The sequence below is a fragment of the Mycetomoellerius zeteki genome, unplaced genomic scaffold (assembly GCF_001594055.1).
Source record: "Mycetomoellerius zeteki isolate Tzet28-1 unplaced genomic scaffold, Tzet1.0 scaffold35, whole genome shotgun sequence".
In the NCBI taxonomy this organism is placed as follows: domain Eukaryota; kingdom Metazoa; phylum Arthropoda; class Insecta; order Hymenoptera; family Formicidae; genus Mycetomoellerius; species Mycetomoellerius zeteki.
The window spans coordinates 2,478,829-2,489,358 of NW_017257338.1; the positions used below are offsets into that span (position 1 = coordinate 2,478,829).

Sequence of the window (10,530 nt, forward strand, 5' to 3'; positions counted from 1 at the left end):
TTGTGCACACGAAGGCGCTTTTCTGACAAAAGCGAGTGGAAGTTAACCTCGAATAACCTCTGCTGATTACAACGAGTGCGCGAAATAGAAAAGTTATTTTGTAATATTTTAAGGTACTTATAATTGCGAATTATTTTATCACGTATTATTTGATATATCGTCTTCTGAATACATAAAACGAACAACACTGCGACGATGTCAACAACCAAGAAACAAATGACTGAGAAACGGAGATTGAAGAAGATGAGGTAAGTCCTCTTGCACGTATCGAAAATGGATGAATTGCTATTTTCATTTGGATTGAATTTTTCTTTAAGCAAGGAGCAGATGCAGCTGGCTATAATAAAAAAGAAACAATGCGATGCGAAAGCTCTTGCAATAGTCATGCAACTTCTGGAATCGCATGTGGATTCTGACTGGCTCCTGCAAAATGTAAGTGCGCTAACAAATATTGTTTCTGTATTAATTTGAGTAGTTCGAGTATTCAACAACAGGATCTCAACAATTTATTATGATTTATTAATCTTATAGTTAGGATTCATAAGTAAGAGCCACATGGAAGATGTGATAGAGGAGAGAGCAATAGTAAAGCTATGTGGATATGTTCTCTGTTCGAATCAGCTGACTGTCATTATCCGGCAACAGTATCACATATCAACACGTAAGAACAAAGTGTATGACGTCAGCAAACGGAGAAACTTCTGCAGTTCGTTGTGCTATGGGGCAGCCAATTTTCTTCTTGAACAAATGCTTGAGAGTCCGCTCTGGTTGAGAGAGAAAGAGGATATACCAGTCTTTCAAATTTTGCCTCTCAACTCTAAGTCTACGTGTGGTGAGGAAATCGACGTTGCTGGAATTAACTTCTCGCAAAATGAAGACATAGACAATAATGATGACAGTAGAAAATCTACAGAATATACCGATAGATCAATCAAGCAGACAGAAAATGATACAAGTAATGTACCAAGTTCCGAGAAAGAAACTATATGCAACTCCTATTTATTGAAGAATATAGCAAGTAAGAAAGATGGTAAACTGAAAGAGACTTCTGTAAATACTAATAATGTACAAAAATCGTTTAATTATGAAACGCATTCATCGGAACTGCACTTGAATCAAGAAAGCAAAAACTGTGATTCTGAAGAATTTACAAATTGTAAAAGTAACTATGATAACAATATCCAACAAGTAGATGTAAATCTAGAGAATTTAGAAATAGAAATTGTTGGCCAATCTGGGAATATTTTACATTTGCATAAACATAACAGAGATACAGAAAATAAAACTAATGTAAATATATTTGATAATGAAATATTGCAACCTCAATTGGATGAAGTAAGTAATAATGAAAATGACACTAGTGAAAGGTTACAGCTTCAAATGCCTCAATCAGTTGAAATAAGTAACAATGATGATGAAAATGAAAGGAGATTAGAACCTGAGATAGATGAAATAAATAATAGTCTTACTGATAAAAAAATGAAACAGTCCCAATCGGATAAAATGTATAAGAGTAATAATACTGTGATTTCTTCTGCATCTATGTGTAATGATAGGAAAATAGGAGAGACAAGTAGAATTAATAAAAGATACAGGCCGAAAAAAATTGATAATGCAGGAGTACAAAATAATATTTATCTCAAAGTTGCAATGCATATTGAACAGAGTGTTAAAGAATGGGTTACGAAAAATACCCTTTGCCTTCTAATGGGCGAGGAGGATGAAAGAAATCAGTTATTAGAAAAATTTACACAATACGACAGGTATCAACAGTTGTGTAAAAAGTTGAACAAATTGCAAATGGAGGATGAAAAGGAAGATTGTGATTTGAAGAAAAACGAACTCAAACCTTTACCCCACTTCTCTGTGCTTCAAGAGGATGGAAAGAAAGTGGAATTAAAGGTACGATAAAATATTAATCTTAATTTGATTGAAAACAAAATGTATCAACTAATTGTAATATGTGTACACAGGTACGTGCGTTTTACGAAGGTCGTATGACGACTACACCATCTGAGGATAGTAATAAAGAATCAGAAAGTAAAGATAACGTTGAACTTATATTACCATTAACAGACGCTCACGCGCCTAATGCACTTCGTCGTCGAATTTTCTTGGACAATCTTGATAAAATGTAATAATTTCTCCAAATGTAATAATTTCAGAGTGATAATTAGAGATCAAATATTAAAAAAATTTAGTATCTGAAATTCAATAGTTATATTAATGTATTTGTTAATTACAGATTGCCTGATTTGATGCGCGCTTTAACAACTAATGCTAATATTTCTTCACTGGCACAATGTACTTATAATAACGAGAAATACTCACTAATCAAGATCTTGATAAGTACTTTTAATTTATCTGCTACAAATATTGTCTTTAAAACTGCTGAATGGACACTCGTGGGACTCGTCATCATTAAAATGTAAGTTTAATTGCAATGTCTAATCTAAATATAAAATTGTGTGATTTCAAAAATACTTATATTATAAAAATAAATATAATTCCAGGTTGAGCTTGATCAATACACAATTACAATTGTTGCTCCGATCTAAGCAAGCTTCAATGTACACGTCTATGATTTTGACAACATACAAATTAGATTCTAATTATTTGGACAGACTTATAATGGAAATAACAAACAATGATGCACCTAAATCGAACGATAAACAGCTAAATAAAAATTGAAATATAGTTTATACATATTAAAATTACTCTTATAATTTTAATTTTATTCTTACATTTAATTTAATATAAAATCTTCTAAAAAAATATATTAATTGTAAAAATATCGCAATGATATTTTGTTTAGGTTATCTAAATGTTTTTTACAATAATTTTTTACACCTATTTTATAACTGTATTTTTTATGTGTATACTTTATTAAAAAGTATTATAGCATAAATAAAAGATTTCTTCAAAAATCATAAATATATTAAAGATAAACTAAATTAGAAAATGTATAAAAATTTAATTAATTAAATTAGAAGATATATCAATGATAGTACACATCACAGTATGGTCACTCTTTCTTGTACTCGTAAACTGAGGAAGCTCAAATAACTTTTTTTTTATTTGTCTTGAATTAGATATTATTAAAGTGTGCTCGATGTTGATGACGGCATTCCAGTAAACACAGAGGAAGAACAATCTAGACTTAACGGATCCATTTGAGCTGTCATTGCTAATTGGTCATCTGTAGCATGACTGCCAACTTTGTCACGTAGAGATTCGTAAAGACTATGGACTGCTTCGTTATGCTGTAAATTCAAAAACATTAAATCAATAATTTAACATTGGGAATAAAGCATCTTTAAACTCAGTTATCACATCTAATAAACATATAATGGACTTTTTCTGAAAATTGTGAAGTATTACCTGACTTGTTGGTTGTAAGGCTTTCAATAATGAATGTAATCGCGTGGATGGTAATTTAGGATGTATGTACCAAAGTAATTTTAACAGATGTCGTGTGACGTTGTCCCTTCCTAAACCGGCTAAGAAGAATTCGTCAAAAATTACTGTACAAAACGACTCGTTTGAAAATTCGTCAGCCATGTTTAATATTAATAACGAAACCTGCAATTGAAAATCAACAACTTTATCAATACAAAAATTTGTAATTGATATTTCATTTCAATTGTGATAAATAACGATGTCGCTTGAGAATAAGACAAGATACAACAAATATGTTACCAGCGTGTGTAAAAATGGATCTTCAAAAGCCCGTTGTGCTTGGCAGTTTGGCAATGTTGCCAGGACTCTCATCAAACCTCTAGCATCTCCCCTGCCTCTTCCAACCCCACCGCCACCTCCTACGTGCAATGCATAATACATGGAGAGAACTGCTGCTACTCCAGAAAGCTGAGCGTATGCTTGGCATGCATCAGGAGGTGGTCCAGAATGTTCTATAATTGCGATTGCACTTTCCCTTTCATCGGGTGGAAGTCTACAGTTGAGTTGCCTTATTTGATCATCAACCTAAGAAATCACTATTATTTTTATATATCTGTATTTTTATATTCTTCTTTTTCAAGTGCCATACTAACCCCGAAAAATTAGATTTTTAGAGGTAAAATTACCATAAAAGGTTTGTTTGCGAGAAGTTATTCGAAATGACGTATTACAATATACTAAAAGTCATACTAAAACTCCTGACCACCAGCGGAAAACTTTCCAGTATAAAAAAACTAATAAAAATGCGGTTTTTCAAAAATATCTCAGAAAGTATTCATTTTATCGAAATAAAGATTATTATCAAAATGAAATGATAAAATTACGAACAATTTCATTTTTTTAAGATCGTACAATCAATACTATTCGTGATTTTTTTTAAGAATGTTTTTAAGAATGTTTTTAAGAATATTTTTGGTCGTTTCAAGAATGAAACGATTTTTCACTTTTTTCATTCAAGTATCTCGGCTACTTTTACGTGCAAAATACTTTTTATGACAATTGAAGGTTACTGAATTCATTCAGTATCATATTCAGATTCCCACTCAAGTATCACCCGCAGATATCACTCCATCTTTGTTTACCAAATGTTAAACAAGGATGATGTAATACCCGAGTGGGAATCTGAACATGCCCTAGTATAGCAGCTGTCTGCTACACTACCTTTTTATATTATATATTAAATTATATTAAATTATATTAAATTGTGTTATATTATTATATTAAATTATAAACTCTATATATAAATATTTTAATTATTTCATATAAATTACCATGAGTGACATAAGTGCTGGCAGGAATTTTGTGACAACTTGACTGTCTAGTTTTGGTTCCTTAAAGTCTTGCGAATCAATCATTTGCCAAGCAGACAGTCCTAGCGCGAGCATTCTTAATAACAATACGAGCACTGCATTTTCTCTGGGTAACGCCTCGCAATTTATTAAATGAAGCGCTATTTTGATTGCACTGCTAGCGAGAAAATTCACTGCATAGGGATCGCACAAAATCATACTTAGATCCCCTAACACTTGCTCCTGTCCTCTCTATACAAAACTACAGATTAATATCTCTTTCTTTATGCAAATGATGTTATGAAATACAATTTTGATTCAATTTACCTTAATACTGTCCAAGAAGCCTTGCAATTCACGAGATCTTTTAATGTCCACATTTTTTTCTCTGATACATGCATCCAGACACCATGTAAACTTATGACATGGATCTACAGAGATAATATCTTGCACCTGGCAACAAATAGCATATTCAATAAAACTGAAGCGATGCAAATTAAGTTATATACCAAGTTATGGTAGAACATTGCATAGCTCCATATAGAAGTGACGGACTTATAATTGTCTTGGGTTCGATCGCTCCTACATACAGATTTTAATCTTCAAACAATAACAATAAAAAAACGAGCCTCCAGAGTAAAAATTAGATAAGAGATTTACAACTTCTTTCCACAAAAATTATAATTATAATTTGAAAATTTTAATACCCCTAAAGCCATGACACAATGAAATAAACAAATATGTTAAATATATTTACCTCTAAATCATGTAGCGCCATTAACAATTCTGCTCTGAGAGTACAATAATGGATATTCTTTGTGCGTAAAAACAAAGTCCTTAAAAACTGCAGTACCATATCATACAATTTTACACTATGTCCAATCATGTGAGCTAACTTCTGTACAACTTCGCCTTGTCTCCTCACCTATGCAAAATGAGAGAATTATACAATGCGACTTGCAAATTTAAATACAACCAATTATAATATACCTTTGGAGATGGCATAAAAAATAGACTGTTCAAGTTGCGATGATCAAATAGAATCTGTTCTTTCTCAATGATATAACGACTGAACAATGGCGAGACTTCATCGCCAAAAAGACTTTGATTATCCTTCCATATCTGACGTTTTACTTCTGTATCAGCGTCATTGTACATAACTAACACTCGCAAGTATTTGTCATCGATGTGTAAGGTATTCTTCAGAATGCACATAACAACAGGTCGCAAAGCATTGACTCTGACAGCAGGGAAACTTTTCGATAACAATTCCTTCATTCTCTTGTCTCCAGAGGAACCTTTATCTGCTCTTTCTACACCGATCTCATCAATTTGTTTGATCAGTTTCTCCCGCAGCTCCTCGAGAACGGAGGCATGGAAATCTAACCTTCTGACTCCATGCAGATCGAGCAGAGGTAACATAGGCCGCAATGATGGTAGTAATATGCCATTTTCCAGCTGAAATGAAACATTATTTCTATGCAAAATGCTGTGTATTTAAGATATAAACTAACTTATTCTATATTCGATAAATGGTACCGTTGTTCTTTGGTTAGTCTTTTACCTGAAATCCCTCAATAGCTTTCAGTGGATCTGTACAACTTGTTAAAGCGTCTCTCAAATACACTTGTCCTGGTATACCAAGATCCTCCAATCCGTTGCCAGTCTCACCGTTACTCTTCGTTGAATTCATGATTCCGTTTTATTACACAGTATAAAATACCCACCCGATTACTTATGTTGTAACAGATTGAAATAAATCTGTTATTTTCTTACAGGATAAATTTTATAATTCAAACTCGTTAGTTGCTATTAACAGTAATAAATATTTACAAATTACTTGATACTTTTCTGACGCTATCAATCCAGACTTGAAAATACTTTTTTTTGCGTATCGTCGGATGATGATAGAAGAGTGCCTTTGCCTTCAACCTGTCCTTTCAGGTTATATGGCACAACTTGAAAATACAATTATTCCACACACATAAAACCTATTTGGCCATGTGACTATTCACAAACTAATGGCTCCTGCACACTGACGCAGACAGGACGCATGCGATAATAGCCTAATGGCTCCCGCACTGGTTACGTTTACACCGTGCATTTAAGCCGCGGCCTATACAATAGATGTCCTTATTTATCCTGTAGGTTAAACGTAGCCTTTGTTTAATATACAGGATAAACAAGGATGTCTATTGTAAACGTAACCAGAGGCTCCTGCACACAGAATGCGGCAACGCTTGTCACGCAGCGGAAATTTGCGCGAGAGCCAATCAGTTTATTGCTTTTCCATAACCTCGAATCTACAATAGAGTTTTAATGCGGGGTCTACAATGGCTGCGTTCCACTTAACGCTCACAACGCTCGTGGAATCATTTCATCCTTGTCGTTTATCAAATGTTAAACAAGGACAAAGGATGCTCGCGAGCGTTGCGAGCGTTAAGTGGAACGCAGCCAATAGAAGTCGTAGCAATCGTAAGGTCTTAAGTCGTAGAAAATTGATCAATCACAGTCGAATATGAGACGAATAATCAACTGTGATTGGTCAATTTTCTGTGACTTAAGACCCTACGACCGCTACGACTTCTATTGTAGACCCCGCATAAGACTTATACCGTAAGAAATTGACCAATTATAGTCGAATTCGAGGAGAATAATTGACTATGATTCGTCCATTTCTTATGGACCCTTAAAAGGGGTAAAAGTGAAAGAATAATTGGTCGTGTTCAGCAGCCTCTGTTGCGTCATTTTATGCATCATAAAATTAGTTGTAGAATTCATAAAGAAAACTTTTTTTTATTATAATTTTGTTGTGTAGCCTCTGAAATATGATGCTAATCAATAATACTTATTTTTACAATAAAATTTCAGTGTAATTTTAATGAAATTTTCTCCACCACTATTACACTATTCGAATTTACTTGTAGCACTAGTAGTATATTTTTATGTGGGGTGTAAATAGAGCGGACTAAAAAAAAAATTGAGTCGAAAACCATCCTGTACCATTTTGCAATTTTCGTAATAGTTAACAAAATATTAATTACTAAAAGTCGCTGAATATTGGTTTTCAATAATTTTTTACTCAAATTCTATCAACTTAATTTACAGAAAAACAGCGAGAGACAAAAATTGTTTATTTTCTTCTCATAAAGTTCTGAGGTTTTTTAATATCATATTTTCTCATGTTGATAAAAATCTTAAAAATAGTTGCCAATAAGCCAATGAACACAAAGTTACATGTAACGTATCTGTTAGTTGTAATTTCTCACTCAACAATATACCCGTAATATAACACGTGTGTTATGTTACAGTTATATTGTTCAGTGGAAAATTACAATTAACACATACGTTACGTGTAACTTGTATTCACTGGGAAGAAAATGCAGTACTAAAAAGTTGATAAAAAATTCTAAAAAAATTCTTAAAGCTCTATGGAAAGAAAATAAATAATTTTTGTCTCTTGCTATTTTTCTGTAAAGTTGATAGTACTTGAGTAAAAAATTATTGAAAATCAATATTTGATGATTTTTAGTAATTGTGATATCTTGTTAATCAGAATTGGGTAAGTTACTTTTTTTTAAACTAAGTTAAGTTAAAGTTAACAGCTTTGATTGAATTTAACTTAATTAAAATACAAGTAAATTTATAATGAAATTAATTGAATTAAAAGTTAAGTTAATAAAAAAAGTAATTGAAAAGTTAAAAGTTAAATTTGGTCCGAATGAATTACCAAAAAAAGAAAAAGAAAAAGTTTGATGATTTTACATAATTTTTCCTTTCTCACAGCATATTTATTAAAGAATCTGATTATTTTTGTTCACAAGTAACGATATTATACAATATAAAATTACTAAATTATATACTCATTATCCTCTCGCATTGTGTTTGAGGATTGACTTAAAAAAAAATCAAATTAAAAGTTAATAGTTACCGATAAAATGTAACTAAATTAAGTTAAAAAGTTAACAGTCTAAAATGTAACTAAGTTAAAATTAATTAACTTTTTAACTTTTTAAGTTAACTTTTATCTTTTTAACTTAGCACTATCCAACCTTGTTGTTAATTATTGCGAAAATTGCAAAATGGTAGAGGATTTTTCGACTCAGTTTAGTCCGCTCTATCCCTATGCGATAGTTACTTATCAAACACCCTGTATAAATAAAATTAGTTACATGTAATAAAATTTAATTTCTGCATGAATAAGATAAATAATTTTTGTTTTTACGTGTATGAACGCTTGTTAAATACAAATATTGTTTCTTTTAGAAACATGCATGTATATTGTATTTAATTATTGTATTGGGTATGGGAATAAGTTTCCGCCCATTGTGTAGAGAGATGCCGTTAGTAGCACTGCTTGTGTGTTGATAAAACGGCAACATGTATATTTGAAAAGTGTGTGTTCAAGCTTTTGAGCCCAGTAGTTGACGTTCGAAGCATAAACAAGAGTAACTTTATTTCGTTGAAAATGTCGGAATTTATTCCAAAAAAGCAACATTTGCGGGAAATTTTACTCCATTATTTCATTTTAAAGAAAAGTGCTGCGGAAACGCATCGTTTGCTCATAGATATTTACGATGAGCATGCTCCATCGAATACTACTTGTAAAGAATGGTTTCGGCGATTCAACAATGGTGATTTCGACGTGCGTGACAAAGAACGCGAAGGTGCACCGAAAAAATTTGAAGATGCAGAATTGCAAGCATTACTCGAAGAAGATCCATGTCGATCGCTCGATGAGTGGTCAAAAGAATTAAATGTTGATAGATCCATTGTTGGAAAACGTCTACACGCAATGGGAATGGTGCAAAAAGAAGGAAATTGGGTGCCATACAAATTGAAAGAGAGAGACATGGAAAGACGTTTGGTCACGTGCGAGATGCTACTTCAACGACAACAAAGGAAGAGTTTTCTGCATCGTATCGTGACTGGCGATGAAAAATGGATCTACTACGATAACCCTAAACGGAATATCCATGCTTCGAAGGTTATGTTGTCCATCTGGTGGGATCAAAGGGGTGTTGTATATTATGAGCTACTGAAACCGTCCGAAACCATTACTGGCGATCGTTATCGACTACAACTGATATGTTTGAACCAAGCTTTGAAAGAAAAACGACCGGAATGGGACAATAGGCACAACAAGCTGATTCTGCTACATGATAACGCTAAGCCACACGTTGCAAAACCGGTCAAGAAATACTTGGAAAAAGTGAAGTGGGAAATTCTGCCCTACCCGCTGTATTCACTGGACATTGCTCCTTCAGATTTCCATTTGTTCCAGTCCATGCAGTCGGCCCTTTCTGTAGAACGATTCAATTCTTATGAAGATATCAAAAAATGGCTTGATGAATGGATCGCTTCAAAACAACCAGATTTCTTCCTTCGAGGAATCCGTTTATTACCTGAAAGATGGGAGAAAGTTGTCACTTCCGATGGAGCATACTTTGAATGAACTCACTTTATATTGTTTTGTTTAAATAAATACATCTTTTTTACTAAGAAAGGGCGGAAACTTATTCCCATACCCAAAAATAATCTTTATAAACAAATATTTTACACAAACACACACATATATTATATATGTGTATACTATATGTGTGATATATAAAAAAATACTTTATATACATATACAGGGTGTTTCCAAATTAAATGGCAAAACTTCGGGAGCGTGTAGAGGAGTAAAAAACTAAGAAAAAAAGTCCTATAGACATATGCTCCTTTTTGCTTTGTTTCGCAGGAAATCACGAAAAAAGAAAAAAATATATTTAATTTATTATTT

General features: G+C 32.7%; 2 protein-coding genes across 2 annotated transcripts; one reads left to right on the plus strand and one right to left on the minus strand.

Annotated features, from left to right (window-relative positions):
* Positions 1-2,691, plus strand: LOC108725444 (RNA polymerase II subunit B1 CTD phosphatase Rpap2). The gene is made up of 6 exons (XM_018452464.1): positions 1-248; positions 318-432; positions 532-1,902; positions 1,974-2,134; positions 2,246-2,428; positions 2,514-2,691. Exons 1-6 carry the CDS (start codon positions 196-198, stop codon positions 2,689-2,691), a joined length of 2,061 nt encoding a protein of 686 aa, XP_018307966.1. The 5' UTR covers positions 1-195.
* A 341-nt stretch (positions 2,692-3,032) lies between these two features.
* On the minus strand, positions 3,033-6,697 carry NELF-B (negative elongation factor B). The gene is made up of 8 exons (XM_018452723.1): positions 6,313-6,697; positions 5,739-6,206; positions 5,506-5,673; positions 5,076-5,201; positions 4,731-5,000; positions 3,700-3,984; positions 3,382-3,582; positions 3,033-3,263 (listed from the first exon to the last, which is right to left on the minus strand). Exons 1-8 carry the CDS (start codon positions 6,439-6,441, stop codon positions 3,099-3,101), a joined length of 1,812 nt encoding a protein of 603 aa, XP_018308225.1. The 5' UTR covers positions 6,442-6,697; the 3' UTR covers positions 3,033-3,098.
* Positions 6,698-10,530: the final 3,833 nt, after the last annotated feature.